The sequence below is a fragment of the Apaloderma vittatum genome, unplaced genomic scaffold (genome assembly GCF_000703405.1).
Source record: "Apaloderma vittatum isolate BGI_N311 unplaced genomic scaffold, ASM70340v1 scaffold17249, whole genome shotgun sequence".
Taxonomy (NCBI): domain Eukaryota; kingdom Metazoa; phylum Chordata; class Aves; order Trogoniformes; family Trogonidae; genus Apaloderma; species Apaloderma vittatum.
The window spans coordinates 16,552-34,494 of NW_009735974.1; the positions used below are offsets into that span (position 1 = coordinate 16,552).

Consider the following 17,943-nt stretch of genomic DNA (forward strand, 5'->3'; position numbering starts at 1 on the left):
GTATCAAATGGCTTTAGAGGGAAGCAGGTTCAAAAGAAAAGGAGGTTTGTGGGGGTTTTTTGACACAGTGCTTCATTAAACTGTGCAACTCAACATGACAGGTTACTGTGAATGTGAAGATAAAAAAAAAGTCTTATAAGGGCTCAAAAAGTGAATGGAAGAAATGTGCAAATGAAAGTTCATCTAGGACTGTTGAGTACAAAGTCACAGTGTTTGGCTGTGGATATTCTTGAGCTGCAGGTAGTTCAGATAAGGGAGAAACATGCAAAACCTAACACCAAGTATTTGTACTGTTCTTATTTTTCCCTAATGTCAGTTATTTGCCATTACTGATAATGGAAATCTAGTTTGCAGAAGTTTTTTGTTTGAGATGATATTGCTATTATGTTCTTTTTCCTCTGTTCTTTTCTAGGGCAGTGAAAAGGACTTTGAAACTGTTTACGAGCAGTGTGTTAGATGCTGTAAAGCATTTTTGGAGAAGTCGCATTAATGCTTCATCGTTCTGTTTCTAAAAGAAAATAACTAGCTTCTGAAATATGTAAGGTTTACTTGATTGATGTATTTTAATTGTAAAGTTTTACTTCAGTACGTTCAAAACTTTTTCAGTTTAATTTTATATTTCAATGTTTCTGTCATTCAAAAAAATAGAGAAGTTTTAGTTAGGTTAGGTCATCAACTATTTTGTTGCACATCAATGTAATAATAAAGTACATAATTCACAATAAATTAATCTGTAAACTCTTCCAGTGCTTTCTCAAAAGCACTGCAAAAGTAACGTCTTGCTTCTTTATGTGCTGTGCTAACTAAACTGAGGTCATTGTGCCTTTAGTGAGGTAATTTAAATCAACTTTCAGTGGGAATCTGTGACATAGTAGCTCGTGTATGATAACTTCGGTGTGTCATCCGAGTATCATGAGACAGCCTTTGGGCTGAACCTCTGTTCATGTTTAGCCTGTTAGACTGAAAGAACTGCCTGTTGCCAGACAGATGTTCCTCTTAGCACTATTTCAAAGCTTCAACAAACAAAACTTCTGTGTGTATCATCAAGATGCTGTAAAAATGTTAGTTTTTCTAATATCAGTTTAAATGCTCAGTTATTCAAAGAAGAAATAGTTCTTGTTCTAGTACATTTTAATACTAATGAACATTACCTCACTTCAGAAATAGTGATTGATGTTAATAGGACTTGCCTGTCTAGTCTTTCTTTGGTCTCGTGGTCAATTCTTAGCACACCGATACAAGCACACGTAAAGTAGCATTTATTTTTGAGGGTAAAACAGGTCAGCTTAAAAGCCTAAATGTGAAATGTACAGTTTATATCTCATAGTAGTAAAATAATTCAAAGCCATGCAGTATAATCCATGAGAAATTTGCTATTATTGCACTTCTTATGTAGATGTCAGTATTTTCTTATTTACTCAGGAGAATGGATAGCCTCTCAAAAGTGTTCTCTGAGAGTACAGTTCAGCCTGAAGACAGTCCCTCTGTAATATAATACAAAGGTAACGGAAGGCCAGTAAGTGGAAGGTTCTACTCTTCGACAAAAATTGGATGCTTTGTACAAAACCATGCCTGTTGGTCTGAACATCACCTTTCATTTCTGCCTTAGAAATGTCAATGTACTGAGATCAGTGATTTAACTGATGCTGTTTTGAATTATACCACCATTGATATGAACTTGCTTTCCCATGTTATCTGTAAAACTGGATCTGTAAAACTTGCTTTCTTACTCATTTAGCTTTGGTTCTGCCTCTGTCTGCGTTCCAAACTAGTAGAGTAGCTTCTTATTTTTCCCCCACTCTCCCCTCTGGGAGAGATGCAATTTGATAGAGGACGCTGTTATTCCTGGAGAGGAAGAAATCCTGGTGTCTCTTCATGTCCTGCAGCCTCCATAATGGGGATTAAGTTTCCTGGAAGGGACTCTTGCTGTGTTTGACTTAGTGAGGTTTCAGGTTTGTGCTAAAATTTCGGTCAGGCACAAAACTTCAGAACCTACTAACAAAAAGGCAAGTGGTAGCTGGTACACTGAAGTACAGAAATCAGAGTCTTTGTGCATTATTGCATTACCAATAGTGTTGACTTCTAAAGAACATGCTAGGAATTTGCAAGTTAATAGCTGTTTCACTTCAGGGACAAAAAGAGTAATATATATAGTATTTCAGCTCAGATAAGCACTGACTGGAAAAAAGTATTTTCTATTCCTTTTATGAATAAATTGCTTTGACAAAAGAAATGAGGGAGAAGGATGGGCAGTTAGGCACAAACCATCTTAAATGTATTTTTTTGCACTAACCTTGGAAGTGAAAGTATTTAGGCGTAATCTAATGTTACTCTGTGCCAGAAATACATTTAAAAGGTTCCACTGAAAAGCAAAATCAGAGGATTAAGAATGTGATGGTTTGTGCTTTCCCTTTAATGGCTGAATACGAATTGAGCCTATAGTTGCCGAAGTTAAAAGTCTTAAATCTTTATCTTTGAGCTGCTGGAGTAACAGAAAGGACAAAGAAGGATACATGGTTGTTACCTTCACTAGGCTTAGGAATCTTCCTGCAAAGTGATACCAAGTCAAAGCTATTTGTGTTAAATTCAGTTCAGGTTTTAAAAGTTTCAGCCTTGAGGTATATTTTCAGCAAGTAATCTGTTGGCTAAATAACTCACAGCCAGTACTAGGAGGAAAAAAGCTGATTGATTTTATCCTTAATGGGTTACTTTTGGAGGAGGGGAAGAAGAGCACCGTGGTATTTTAAAAGAATTTGAGAATACAAGATCACAGAACAGGAATTGCTTTCAGGAAGGCTAGGTGCACAGTATCATGATTTGGGTTCCAAGAGAAGCAGCAAATCCAGGATGGATACGCAAATCTGTATCGTACCGATGACTAACCTCTTACAGGTTTAAAATACCACTCATGAAAAATGTAATATTGAATAAAAAACTACAGAACTGATTCCTCCTTCCCTCTCTCGCCCACCAAGGCTTGTTTTAGTTTAGATAGTAAGCTTATACCTAAGACTAAATAAAAACCACATCTGCTATAGTATAGTTGTATCTTCTGTCAAAGCATGCTGACTTGTGCTAAATCTAGAGAAAACTTCCATGGGATTAATTTATTTATATTCATTTATTAAGTCATTAAATAAATTACTATTTTCCTTTTACAAGGAAATTTTCTACAAGGTTCTTATTTAACCAGATTTCAGGTGTCCTACAAAAAGTAAAATTCTACTCATTTTAAGTTGCTTGTCAAGTAATATGCTGTGATCTGATTTTAGTCAGCGGAACCACAGAGAAGCACAGAGTCCTACTCACATGTTTACGGCAGAGTTGCAGCTCCATGAATCCTGTAGTAGTAGATTCCTTGAACTGCCAGTTTTTGGGTATGCACTTATTACTTCCACTGAGAAATGAAACGTTAGCTTTTAGTGATCACTGAAAGCAAATACAAAATGCAAACTTCATCCTTACTAAATACAGCCACGTGCTAGGATGGGATTTTGTATTTTTTTTTGTTGTGGGTTTTTTCTCCTTATGAAGAGTTAGATGCTGAAGGCTCTTAAGTGCGAATTTCAAAAATCCCAGCTCCTAGCTATTTCTCAGGGTGGGGAGAGGTGTGTTTGGGTTTGGTTTTACATTTTATGTTTTAAACTGAGGATAAAATGGAAAGTAAATGCCACTATTAAGATAAAGGTTCATTTACAGATCACACAAAAGTTTTCTTCCTATCTGAGCCATTTCATTATGACAACTGGATTTAAAATCTTATTTAAAGAACAAAATGTATCAAGGCTTCTTGAATAAGTGTTCACTGACTCCTTAAAAGTTTTATGATGTTAAAATGACTTATTGTACTTTTAGTGATTACATTGTTCTGCAATGTCATGAATGGCAATCAAACAAAAAACCAAAACCAACCATTTGTCTTAAAAAAAGATTCAGATTTATAGTGCAGTAGAGAATTGGAGCAGCCTTGTGGTCTCGGCATTTTGTGGGAGCGAAACACACAGATCTGTCCGTCCTCACATACCCACAGAGGGTCCAAATTCCTGGACTTCTCTGAAGTGGATATACCTTTCTTACTCTTGTGATCTTTTTGTGGAAAGAGGTTTAAATGTGGATAAATGATAGTAGCTACCAGAAGATAGCTTGTTTGTCTGGATTCAGTGAACAGAAAGCAAACTGAGAACAACTTAATACCAAACACTTTATTACTTACGCTTGTTATTTACAGTATTTACATATTGCACGTTTGCTGGAATGTTTTATACATTTATTATATAAAGTAAATTAATGGCAGCTTGTGTTTGTGTACAAAATCCATGCTCCACTGTCCCAAAAAATACATCTGCTTGGAATTATGTTCCTGTTTGTCATGCAGTTTGTACTTGTAGGGTACAATGTGACCCCAATGTAAGTCTGTTTTAACCAAACTTTTAAAAAATTGCATAAGCATGAAGGAATATCAAGTGACCACAACTACTGTGGAGCAGATCTTTAGTAGTTCTAGATATACAAACAAACATTCCTTAAAATTGTAGAATTAAGCAACAGAACATTGATTTTTTTTTTCTTGGTGAAGTATTTGTGTTTACATAATTTTTGGCAGCATTACACATCAGTTGTAAAGTGTGTTTTTAAGTATGGAGCATTAAGTACTACTGGTAGTTATGCTACTTTAAAGAATGTCAATCTGCAAACTGTTGACGACATACAAAACACATGTTAAAAGAATTATGGGAAGTAGTCTGTCAATCTGCAAAAATAAATCTCTTGTTCACAATGGAATATGTTATAAAGGTAGTAAGTTCTATTTCCCTGTTGGTTTCCAAGGCACTTCTCTTGGTTCTTGGTGTTTCTTTTCATGGTAATAACATCTGGTGGATTAAAAGAAAGAAGAAAATTGCCTTTCATCATTTTTATACTCGCATACACGTGTTTAAGTATTTATTTATTTATCATGTTGAAAGTAGTAAATAAAACCAGAGAATTGTGTAATAACTTTGGAAAGATCCAACAGTGTATTTCTGATTTAGCTCTGTTTAGTTCATATCAGCCTGAGTGCTGAATTAATGTTTTGTTTGTTAATCAAGGCTGAAATTTTGGCAAGCATGCGTTCTTTGTGCTGATCCGTTTTAGGTAGACAGATTTGGAAAATACAGTTCTACTTATTCATAATGTGCTCACAGTTCTGTTTAGCCTGGTCCTATGAGTGCAGCTGTGAAGTCAAGAAGTGAGTAGGCCTCAAGGATAGTATTGACAGATTGCAAATTTCTGTCTTAACGTCTTGGTGTCAAGAAGCTGTTGGTACGATATCCAGTGATAGAAATCTGTCAAGGTAAGGTTTGAAGCATTGAAGAAGGAATCGATGTGTCATTGGGCCCATTGTGGAGAAATTTCTCCCATAGTGGAGAAATTTGGACTCGTATAAACAAGAAACTAATCGAACTAACTTTCATGAGATTTAGTCATATAACTATAGCCCCTGGGACATGCAAACACTGAAGCAACAAACTCAGTAGGAGCTGCAGTGGTTCAATTTGATGCCAGTTTTGTTTACTCTCCCTGGAGTAGTTCATTGGAACTAAATCAAAACCATTTCTTTGACACTAGTATCAGAATCATGGATCTGAAATTACACGTCTCCACATTGCCTGTTTACACGTATTGTCTGTACTCCAGAAAAGTTAATTCAAAGGCCGAGCAGTGAGGGTTTTCACAACCCTTTTCCCCCAACATCTTTAAGCCTTCTGAGAAAATGTAATTTAACCATCTTCACGTATACAGATCTAGAGATCCATCCTCTCTCCAGTAACTTCTGCATTTGTCTTCTGCAACCATGTTTTCTAGACAGGTGACAACTGAATAGTGCAGATCTGTCTACCCAGTTTCATGTGTTTCTAAGACAACCTATTGAGGTCCTTATTTTGAAGTAAAAAATACACTTTCTTATCAGTCTACAGGAACTGCACGGGTGAAAAACACTGCTCCTACATGCAAAGGGATTCAGCTGAAGCTTGTGTGTCTCATAGACACCAGAAGTCCATGTGGGAGACAAAAACCCATGGTTCACTGATATTAGAGGTCTGCTGATGTAATTTTTCACAGTTAAAACTGTGAAAACATATTGTCTGAACATACGTAACTCTCTTTCCCATGATCACTGTGAATTCTCTGAGATTTTGAGTTTAGTCTCTAAATTTTCACTGCTTAAGTATAATTTGTAATAGAATCATTTGAATGCAAAGTCAGTCAGGCTTGACATAATCCATTGGAAGTCAAGCTATTGGTGCATACAGAAATACTTGTTAGTAGCTAAACATATTTAGTTTTGAAATTTTTTAAAGCTATTAGGAAATGTAATAATGTTACAGAAAAGCTTAATGTAATTTAGTTTTTTCCTGGCTTTGCAGATAGGATGAATACTTAAAAAAAAATAAAATCCTTCCTTAGAGGGGAAGCTGACGTAAATTTTCTTTGCCTTGCATTTTTATCTAGCTTATTGTCTGTATGTATGCCCCTACTGTGCCCTATTTAAGCTGCTCTGTTTAAAAGTTATGTTTAAAAACAAATAAACATGCTTTTGATTTGAACAGTGTGTGGTACAACTGGCAAACACTGAGAATTTAATAAATAGGATTTTTTTATTACTAATACTAATGGGAATATGCAGCTCACTGAGAGTGAAAAACTGGAGGGGGGAGAGGATGCACATTTCTCATCTCATCTGTACCTGCTTTTGTAAGGATATCTTTTGATCCAAAGCTGCAGATCTTAGATTTCCAGTGCTCAACTAAATTGCAGTTTTCCCTGGCATTTTCAGGAACCCTTGAAAAGGCCCCATATTTTTAGCACTGATCAGTCTGTTTCACTTTTTTGATTTATTTCACATGGTCTATGTTCTGTGCATCAGTCTAGGAAAATTAAGACTGGAACTTGGCTGAAGGATGGCAAGTAGTCTTAGCAGAGATCCTCAACACTATTTACTACAGTCTCAGTTGAGAACATAGATAACTGTGCAACTCGTTTCTCCTCTTTCATTTGATTCTTAGTTCTACTTTGATAATGCGAAGAAAAAAGGAAAAAACCGAAACACAACCAGCAATATTGGCTGAAACCAACCAAGCCATACAGTTGTTCCCAGTTTTAAAAAGCGCAGATGAAAGCTATTTTAAAGAAGTGTTGTAGCTTTCTGTGTTTGGTTCATTATCTCTGCGTGGTGATGAACTCTGTGTGAGAAAGTGTTTTAAATATCAAGATAAGTTTTAAAATACCATGGCAGTAGGATTTTGTAGCAGAACCTCCATCTGCTTACGTGAAAAAATTCTTTCCCCAAGTGTGAACACGCCAGTGGAAGTCAGCTCTGATGTAAGCATCTGATCACAGAGATCCATGCATTGAAGAATATCAAGCTCTAAACATTGCAGCTGGTGCAAGCCATAGAGATCCAATAGTAAGAAAAGCTCGGAACTGCCTCTTAATAAAGTTTGACTGTGCCACACCAATAACCAAGGACACTGGCTGCCTACTGGATTCAAAGGAATAGTTCCGATGACAGTCCTAAATTAGTTACCTTGGGAACAACTTCCTGTCACCAAGCAGAGGTGATTGAACATTTCCTGGGGAGTTGTACGTGATGGATCAAGCTATATTTTCTAGGGGAAAAAAAAGGTCTGCCTTCTCTGAATAATGTGCAAACCCCTTGTGTTAATTCCACCTTCTTTTATTACAGTGTCTGGCATTTCTTGAGCGCACTTGATGTTAGTCTGAATAAGAAACCGTGTAAAAGAAAAAGCAATTAAAGGCTGTTGTTACCATTGCTACAAAACACTTGGAGCAAACTTGAGCCCAAATATTATTTTAGTTTAAGAATAGTTTGAAGTAATGAATACAAAATACGGTGAACTAGAACAGAGTACTTAGTGTGGTATTTCAGTTTTCTGTTTATGTATATAAAGTTTCCAAATTTATCTTGTATTTTCAGCTTTTCAAACATACATTACTAGTACGGTCAGTACATCTTGAGGAGTTTACACAGATTTTTCTGAGTTCCAAAGGAAGTTTCAGTTATCAGTATGCTTTAGCTTATTAGGAATTTCATAAAGAACTTTTGGCCTTTGTATGTATATATATTTATTCTTGCCCTATTTTGTTCTTTATGCAAGAAATACTTTATCTATTGTTTTTCCTTTAAATATTATTAATTATTCTGCTTCTCTGGGAAACAAGCAACCAGCAGTTTTTTTCACATACTTTTTGTAGTATGTAAAGCTTGTTTTCTCTGCTTACCCTGAGGTTCCTACTACTTGTACTAGTCTTGTATTTATTAGCATGAAACTTTGTGTCACTAGTTTTATTTTGTCCATTTGAAATGACAGTAGAAGCTTAAAAATGGTTTCAAATACATACTTGTCAGTACAGTAATTAGAAGAAATCTTCCAAACAAGTATGTAATCCTATGTGCTAATGCAGCCCTTCGTCCTTGAACTACTCCTTATGGTACAGGGAGGTTTTAAGCATACATTATGAGATCAGTGTTGATCTCTAGCAAACACTTAAAGAACAGGTAATGGAAAAGGGAGAGCACCAACAGTAGCAACTGCCGTTCTCAAACAAAAGCAGTAAAATCTGCATGACTGTAGCAAAAGTGATTTCCAGATTCAGCACCATCCGCCACAGGAAATCCACAAAATTCAAATTGGGAACTTTAGGTCAAGTCTTCAGGAATCTTATTCCTGGCATTTCTTACCTGCTGCAGTTACAGACAACGTAACAGTTGTTGGGTGTATCTGCATGGGGTGGAGCAGAGCGAGCATGACGTGTGGGAACTATTAGGAAATGGAATAAAATGAGGATGAAGACCAGAACAAAAAAGCATCAAGCACAGGACTGTAGCGTAGCTGTGCTGAACACAAAAATCAAGCGATGGTGCTGGTGGCAACCAGGGAAGACAGCCTGGGCTGCTGATTGCGTAAAAAAAGGACTACTAAGTGATGTGGTAATGCAGATGTATGGCTCTGGCTTCACTCGTGCCTTCTGGACAACTACAAGGGCTGTGACTGGGCCCCTGCATTGCATGTATCTGTGGGACAGGCAAAACATGGACATAGTGCTCTAAAAAAAGAGACATGAGATGGAGCCCAGTTACCTATGTGTAGGACAAATGAGAAAAAGTGAAGGCTTTGTAAGACATGTCAGATCACACCCACCTCACCTCCCTTAGGTATGTCCTGTGACAGTAATAGATGCCTAACTCCTGGTTTTGCATCTTATTTTCTTGTTTGATCTTAGCACTGAGTTTCAATGTCTTGTGTGCTTTAAAATACGATAACCCAAAATGCATTTTAAGTACAAGTAAAACACAGGTCTTTTTCTTCACCTTAAATTGATCACTAAACAGGGACAGGTGTCCATGGATCTGAAAAATACACCAAAACTACCAGTTTTCCAAAGTATGAAAAAGCAGGAATTCACTTATAGCCCAGCCCACTCATAAACTTCCAGTAAAACAAAAATCAGCTACTGAGCAAAACAGAAAATCTAATTTGTATGGGAAAAATGTAGGTGTGAATAATAGAAAATGTCTTATTTATCTAGTTTATAGTATAGGAGTTTTTAAAGATATTTTTAAAATACGTCTTAAATTAATATAAGTGGTCAAATTCTACTTGTGAATTTGCCCATCCCTAAACCTCGACAATACCTTTGTGGAGTAGTATCCTATAAGAAAATTTTGGTATCTAATACTCAGAAGTGATACTAACTAGTAGCCTTATGGCAGGAACCAGAAGTGTTTACGTATTGTTGGACTGTAAATAAACTCTTCTCACACTAGAGAGCCATGTTAAATAAGAAATGGGTTCAAAATCTGGTCCTGCTATGTGTAAGTGGTACTACGGCCAAAACTTTGAAACTTCTTGAAAACACCTTGGCCTAATGGTTAACTATATACTTCGCAGAGAAAAGGGATGGTTTTATAAGTGGAAAAATACAAAAAGACCCAATTTTTCTACATTTCAGTCCATGAGATGCTGAAAACAAATAAAGCCTTCATTCTGCTTTTCTGTGGGGGGAATATCTTACCCACATAAACTGCACTGATGCAGTGCAAAAGCTCTAAGGAGCAAGGATGCGTAATTTTATGGAGACACATGTGGTATGTGGTAGGGAAGAGCCTTCCTTTCTGCTAACAGAGGGTGCCTAAGAGTGCTGGGGCTCTTAATGATTTGTGACTGTGGAGAAAAACAGAAGTGGAAGCTTGTTACACTGCAACACACCTGCTAGTTAAGCAAAGGAGTTGTTAGGCAAAATGAGAGAGACACTTTTAAAAAATAAGACTCCCAGCTTGAGATGTGGACTAATGTAGTTACTGTTTCTTCATATTACAATTTCGTGTTTACATGACTTTCTAAGGAAAGGGAGAAAAGAATTCCCTACTCGGAGGCATCTGCTTATTAGTGTTGGTAGTAACATCATTCATTTAGCTTTAGCAGGTTCAGTTATCATTATATAATGGCTAATTTGTTCCTTGCTTTCTGATTTTACAATTGAAAGGTTGAATCCCTGGCATTTCTTCTAGTTAGATCAAAGCATTTACCCATCTGCTAACTTTTATTGGTCCTAATACTGTTGTATTAATTTTTTCCATGATTCCATCCCTGAAGACACGATGAGGGATTCCTCTCTATGGCTGCATGTTTCCAATTAAGATAAGTAGTGTAACAGTTATTGGACATTAGAAACCAGCCTGCATTCAGGCTGAGCTAGTTTAGGTTTATTTTAGGAAGTCAGGCAGAAAATACTTGAAGAAATATTGAGTTTAGTGTAAAGTGAAGATGTTGAATTACATTTAATGATTTAAGATATTACCTCTGCCCTTGTCATTAGAAAAGTCTTTTCTAATGCCTAGCTGCCATCCTCTCTTGTTGCAAAGTTAAACAAATTATGTCTTATTTATCCACACTTGATGGCTTGTAGCCACTTCTTATTAAATTGAGTCTCTCCATCATGGTTCCCTGCAGTCATCTTTTCTTTAGATTAAATAATCCCAATTCCTTTTAGCTGTTAATTTACAGTGAGTTTTCTAGGTCTTTGGTCATCCATGTTGTTCATCTTTGGACTCTTACAAGAAGCACCTGTGTGTCTGTGCTGTACTTAATTACAGTCTTCCAACAACAGTGATTATTTCAGGTGTTTTATAAACAATGTTTCTATTTATAAATTCCAGTATATTCTTGGTCTCTTTTCAAGGGTGACATGGTTGACATGCTTAGTTTGTCATCCAGGACAACCCCTACATTTTCTACAGAACTAACTGTCTATTTGCAACTTGCCGTGTATTTCTGCAGTTGATTACTCCTGCATGATTTCATAATTCTGCTCCTTCCTTTAAATTTTATCCTGCTTTTAGACAATTCAGCTAATATGCTAAGATTATTTTCACTTTCAAGATTGTACTCTATCATGGTTGGTTCTCCTACATTCCTGTCATCCAGAAATATATGGTCTTCTATCACCCATACCCATCATGAAGCTGTGTGAATGTTCAATATTTTTTCCAGTTTGACAGTGAAGCACTAATCACTTATTGGGACTTTTTGTAGCCATTCTTAGTTTTATCTTGATCCAGCCATTTTTAGTTTTATCGCTACCTTGCTTGTGACAATGCCATGCAAAACAGCGTCAGAGCTTTAAAATAAAGATGCTTAACATTTCTTGCTTTTTCTCACTGACTCTCTCCACAAGATGTGTATTTTGTCAAGAGAGTTAAAATATCTTGGTTTGATGGCATTTGTTACTGACAGATCCATACAGGTTATTACCTATCCCTTTGTAAGAGGTCATATTTTTGTCTCAGGTAAACATTGAGGACAGAATGTAGATTAGTCCTGTTGTATCCTCACAAGTCAATTTTCTAGAAATACAGATAGTTTGGAAGTACTTTTTGATTTGGTTAGTTGACTTTTGCTTTTGTTTTCGTGCCTGGTGAAACTCCCCAAGCATTTGTAGGAGTTAGAGGTGCACCTAGGCAAAAAAGGGAGGGAATAAACCTGTAGACATGAGGTGAGCACAATAAAAATCCCAAGAAATCCGTGTAGCTTTAAGTTAGTTTATCAATGCTGCTAAATAATGGATTTTAACTGAATTACTACAAAAGCGCCTGCAACCTATCTGCATTTATAAAGCTTTTGTGTGTATAGCTATGTATATATTAACTCATCCTAAAATGTACACCATAGATCTACAGCTGCACACATAAAGGGCTGCTGCTGCCAATACAGGCAACTGTGTACTGCATCAACGCTTGAAAAATAAGCTACAGCTGTTGTGTTTTGTTCTGAAACAACAAATTCTGCTAACTGTATGCTGCTATGAATAATTCACAGCTGATGCACATCCATTTTTATATAAAGACTTCCAGTAGGGGGTACCCTTAATTTATTGCCAATATCTGCCAAATGAAGCCAGTTACTTCACGTACTCTGAAAGGGGAGTACCTTAGCCAAAGGACAATTGTTATTATACTCCCATGAATCTTCATGTATGAAACACAAAATCCGCTGCTTTGCTGTGCAGTAGAATGTCACTGCTGTCACGAAAAAGCTTACCTTTATCCTTCCATGCACATTGGGCTTACTGCCAACCGAGTAAGAAGCCTGGCACATCTTTTATAATCTGTCATGAAAAAAAAGAGCATAAACAGATTACTACAGTAACCAATTTTGCATTTAAAATTCAAAACCGATAACAGCATGCAAATTATTGCAATAATAAAGTTCAGCGAACACCGCAGTTTGCAACAGTATAAAAACCAGCTCCTTAGACTAAGAGATGGCGAGTGTAAAAATTGCGTAACTGAAAGCCATGTCTAATGGTGCAGGTAAGTATGCAACTGACTTCTGCATAGTAATCTATAAACAAATAGCATGAGTGTGCTCGGAGGCTCTCCAAGCGTACATATGTATCAAAATTTATATATGTGTGTCTGTGCTTAAATGTGGGGTCCAAACATGTGACTGTAGTATTTCCATACCAGAGGAAGAACAAGTAGTTCTCATCCATCTTTGAAATCCAGCCTGAGCAGGTGACCACATCATATAAATTCATTCATAACTGTATCAAGTTTCATCTTAAAACTACTAAGACTGGGGTTTTGCACAGTAGTCCTATTGCTAGTAGTTCATATTTTAGGTACCTTCTGGGTTTTGATGCATTCATAATAGGGGGCAGAACTAAGGCAAAACTAAAAAATTAATCAAGACTTTTTTTTTTCCTCCTTTAACATGGGAAACAGAATATTGTGAAATATTGTGAAAGTTAATTACGGACTGACAGCAGAGTAAATTACTTTTTAGGTGCCAATGCTACTATGCTGTACAAAGTACTAGAAGAGACGCCAACAAAATGCTTTTGTACTGGCTACCACCATGTTGCAGCATCACAGATGCTTTTAATTACCTTGTTGTTTGGCCTTTGAATTTCTACGTAGAATGAACAATATTACCTGAAATCAAGGTATTATCAAAAACTAACATGATACTGTGCATGAAGAATTAAAGCAGGTTGTTTATCTCATTCTCTTAGAAGAAAGTTATTTTAAGGAGATGCTAGTCAGTCCAGCCCAGTAACTGATGTTGATTTTCGTTAGGCACTATTTCATTGATGAGTAACTACATCTAATCTCTCATTCACACCACAGATATGCTATAATTGCCATTCATAGAAATTACTCTCCCTTATTCAGACATCATATTGGCAGGTACGTCACCTGTCACCTGGAAAAGGCTAATTCAGAGTTTAAGACCAACTATTTTTTACCTTCACAGCTTGGAATGTTCATTAGTGCTGAGTGAAATGATGTTTGTGTTGTGACCCTTATGAAAAGGGTCATATGACCATTGGATTGTTCAAAACAGACTAGTTAGGAAGGACTTCTATCTTCATCCATCTAAACGGAATGTGATCTGGTTAGCCATGACCTATAAATCCTTATCTTTCCAAGGTATTCTTAATCTGAAGGCTTACAAATAGGGAGAAAAATCTGCAATACTTACGAATTTGCCTTTAAAATACATTGGGCTGAAATATTTATTAATACTTGAAACTTGGAGTCTGTAACTCTTGTTTCTATTCCCAGCTCTGCTACTGACCCAAGGAGTTGACCTCAGACAAGTAAAATAAAACATGCTTCAATTCTGAAAAGGTTGTACTAAAATAGAAGCTGCTTACTCCACAGGTCCACCTCAGTATGAATCTGGAGTCACATCTACTGACTGAGAAATGTCAATGACTGCGGTTTTTTGGTTTTTAATTCTCTGTGCTACCAACACCAATATCATAAGCTGCATTTGCTTATTTGTGTCCATCGGCACTTTTTATTTTTTTAACTAAGGCTTAGAAAGTTGCTTTCGTAATTCACTGAAGACAAGGGTTGCAAAGACTCACTGCCAACATCACTGGTAGATGGGTAGCTGAAAAGTCAAAATATAAAATATGCTCTACATAAATAGTCAATGCAAAGCAAAGAGCCCCACCTGCATTTCCGATCCTATCCTGGATTTGCAAGAAATTAAAGGAGAGGTTTGAGAGAGGAGTCATGTGTTCCTGTGATAAGCTAAACATCTTTGATTTGGAAGTGAAGAGGCATATACATCTGTTCCTGAGGAAGTTTACAGCCATTCTACGCAGTGTATTTGCAGGGAAAAAGTTGTGTTTCTATTTTCCTCACTGTAATGCTGATGCTGTAAAGCATACTTGGTACATTTTAGAACACTCCAAATTCTTCATTGCAAGGAATGTAGTCTAACACTCGGATCACCGCTGATACCTCACAGAGCTATTAAATTTTAAAGTTTTCTGTGGTTTTATGAAAGTCTCTGGTTTTGGCACTTACATGCTGGGATGGTGCAGTCCCTTGTATTGTGATAAAGCCGATGAAAGTGTTTACTACATTTTGGGCTAAAGTAGAGTGGACCTGAAATAAAGAAAAAATAAGTTGTGGATCAGCACAGCTCACAGGAAGAGTGGTACAGTTTATGGTATATATGTGAAATGATGGACACCGATGCAAAATTAAAACATACCTGTTAAATGCTTTAAGAACTTGTCTTTCATCCTCAGGTCTCTGGGAACTATTTCTGTTGGTCAAAAAAAAAAAATAGTCACTCAGCTGCACTGGAACCATGCTTGCCAAGCATAGTATGAGAACAGGGCGTAAACTCTGTCCAGCAAACATCACCACTGTCTCTTGACAGATGCACAGAGGTCAAAACTCCTTTGCATACAGCAGGCCAAATTGCAAACATTTGTTTTACGTAAGAAGCCACTGTAAAATGCACCGTGAAACACACTGTGGTGGTGAAACAAGTGATATCTGTTAGGTGTCCAGTCATTAATAATTATGACAACCAAGAGTCAGATTCTAGCTCTCTACTAATTACATTATCAAGCTTACCTAGATTTAAATGTTAGTTTATGGCTGCTCAGAAAGAGCATATTTTGCTATTGGTAAAGACCCAAACACATATACAAATTTGGGTTTGTGTCTTCTAATTCTAGTATGCAAATGTATCCACTCTTTTGTCACAAGTAAGGTTATACAAGCACTGTCCTGCTGCAATCATGAAACTGGATTGATCTACTTACAGGAATCCTTTTTTTTTTTTTTTTCCGTTTAGCAGTAAATAAAATTCACAGGAAATGATCCCAAGCAAATTGCTCTCTTCTGGCTCCCTACGTTTGTGGTTCACCGCCTTGTGTTTTGTGTTCAGCAGATGGCAAACTGAAACTGGTTTACTGAAATCCATTTTAGCCCTAACCCTTGCTTGTGTCTTCCTGATTTACAGCTATCCTTGATTGCTTTCCGTTACAAACTCTATGCTGATAGCTTAGTGCTGATTGTGTATGATACACTACACGGTGTTTTATTTATTTGACCATAAATGCCTGAGCAGCCTTTTTCATTCCCCCGGCACCTCTTATCGGATATAAAGCAGAAAGCATTTCCATCCAGATCTGATTCACTTGTGAGGTTAGACACTTCTCGAAAATCGTTCTTCATTCACTTCTAACTTTAGGCAGTGTAAGTAAAATTGACCTTATCATATTTGACCTAATTATGTCACGAAGAGCATTAAAAACACACATGCTTCACTCAGAAATTTCCCGTGGGACAGGCTTACTAGGAAAGTGATGCCAAAACTGAAATGAAAGACTCAAAGCAGTAGTTCTTTTTCCGAGTTGCTGGGAATAACTCCTTATAATAACAGAATGAAAAATCCTGCTTAGGAGTCAGTAACACCACTACTAACAAATCTACTCTGAAGTAGGTTTATTCTTTACACAGATAACTGTACAGCACAAACCAGATGTTTCGCACCAATATGCTGATGTAAGGTGGCCAAAAATTGTGCCCACATTCCATGCCGAGATTTACAGTTGTCCAGATCAGGGTTCCCTCTTCAGTCCGGCCTCATTAACTTTTCAGCATTTATAAAACAGAATGTTCTCACCGTACTGATCTTAAGTGGAAGAAAATTGTCTTCCTTTGTACATTTATTAACCATCCAGATGGAGAAATAACATTTTCATGACAACCACCAACAAATGCAAATCATGAGGACATTGGAATATGAATGAGAATGAAGAAAAGGTAAAATGAAGCTTTATGAGATCAGTTTGGGAAAAGGTGAGTAGACATCTGCTGGAAAACATTTGGAAAGTCACTTTCAGTAGGAAGGATAAGCAGCATTGCTGTAGGGGCTCAGGAGTGCCAGTGAACATTAAATTAGACATGTCAGCAGGAGAAGCCAAATCAGCTTCTGAGTGGATGCACAGAGGTACAACACGAGACTGAGCAGTAACTATCCATCACTACGTGGCTTGGTTTGACTGCTTCTGGAATAGTTGTATAGACAAGCCTGAATGCCTCACAAACCAACCTGGGCTTTCAGTGGAGGTTAGTGAACAGCCATTCAGATGAGTAGAAGGATGACAGCAGGAGTGTCCTGAAGTGGCCATAGCTTGTGCAGTGACAGAGGAGTACTCTGTTTCAGTTCCCTAGTATTGCACAGTTGCTACCTCGAGAGTACAAAAGGGACTATCAAGCAGAGCAAAAAATTCAGTGAAGCTGAGCTGCAGGAAAGACTTTTAGATGTGAGATCTATAAGGACATACTATAGTCCTGCAGGGGAATTCTTGCTAGGGTCATTTCCAAGAAACATTTAAACCAATCACAGCTTAAAAAGTGATAAAACTTGCAGGAAAAAGAGCCGTCTTGTCCCTTATTTCCTTGATCTCAGCTCATTACAGTCTCTTCCCTTATTGATAGGTTTCATTCAAAGGCAACACACGGGAAGCTGGGCTTTCAGTTGAGTACATTATCCAGAGAGTAAGAGACTCTAAGATGTGAATGGAGTTTTCTATTCCAAATTTGCTGTCTGTGTCTGTGATAGCAAAGGGAATCTGCAGGTATTTTGATCGGTGAATTCTTGATATAAAACTAGTAACCCGAAGTGATGTCAAATTCACCAAGGCACCCTAGAGAAAAAGAAAAAAAATCTCCTAAATCATGGACATTAACTTACCAACTCTCTGCTCGTCCTGGTATCCTTCGTAGTCGGCCACTTCCCTTCGATCTAAGTTATAGTCGTGCTTGGAGAAGTACTGCACCCCACTGTCCTTCTCCAGGCGGTACCTTTTCAGTTCCTGAATGATCTCCATGATCAGATTTAAGAGACTCTGCCTGTCCTTCAAATCTGTGGAGTCAGTTTTCTCTTTGCAATATCCTGCCGAGAGCATTAAGAGCACCAGCCCCAGCAGCCCAGGAGACCTCAGTCCACTCATCGCAGTCTGACCTGAAGGGAGCACGAGCGGATGAGAAGGAAGGACCCGCTGCCGTGGGAGGCCTCTTATTTCACTGGAACAGAAAAACGGGGGTGGGTCGGAGGT

At 37.4% G+C, this 17,943-nt stretch overlaps 2 protein-coding genes across 2 annotated transcripts in view; one reads left to right on the plus strand and one right to left on the minus strand.

Annotated features, from left to right (window-relative positions):
- ACP1 (acid phosphatase 1, soluble) overlaps positions 1-765 on the plus strand; it is an 8,780-nt gene extending 8,015 nt beyond the window's left edge. Inside the window, exon 5 of the mRNA XM_009876807.1 lies at positions 413-765. Within this exon, the coding sequence (XP_009875109.1) occupies positions 413-490 (78 nt within the window). The 3' untranslated portion in view covers positions 491-765. The remainder of the gene's footprint in view (positions 1-412) is intronic.
- Positions 766-12,604: 11,839 nt separating this feature from the next.
- FAM150B (family with sequence similarity 150, member B) lies at positions 12,605-17,838 on the minus strand. The gene is made up of 4 exons (XM_009876808.1): positions 17,580-17,838; positions 15,078-15,131; positions 14,888-14,968; positions 12,605-12,669 (listed from the first exon to the last, which is right to left on the minus strand). The coding sequence occupies exons 1-4, from the start codon at positions 17,836-17,838 to the stop codon at positions 12,605-12,607; spliced, it is 459 nt and encodes a 152-aa protein (XP_009875110.1).
- Between the last annotated feature and the right edge of the window lie 105 nt (positions 17,839-17,943).

What these genes read in the sequence shown, in the direction of transcription:
- FAM150B (XM_009876808.1), bottom strand. Translation starts at nt 17,838, where the DNA reads ATGAGTGGACTGAGGTCTCCTGGGCTGCTGGGGCTGGTGCTCTTAATG. An exon ending in CCAGGACGAGCAGAGAGTTG is followed by an intron (nt 15,132 to 17,579) that starts GTAAGTTAATGT and finishes TTTGACCAACAG; the next exon opens with AAATAGTTCCCAGAGACCTG. An exon ending in GGACTGCACCATCCCAGCAT is followed by an intron (nt 12,670 to 14,887) that starts GTAAGTGCCAAA and finishes TTTTCATGACAG; the next exon opens with ATTATAAAAGATGTGCCAGG.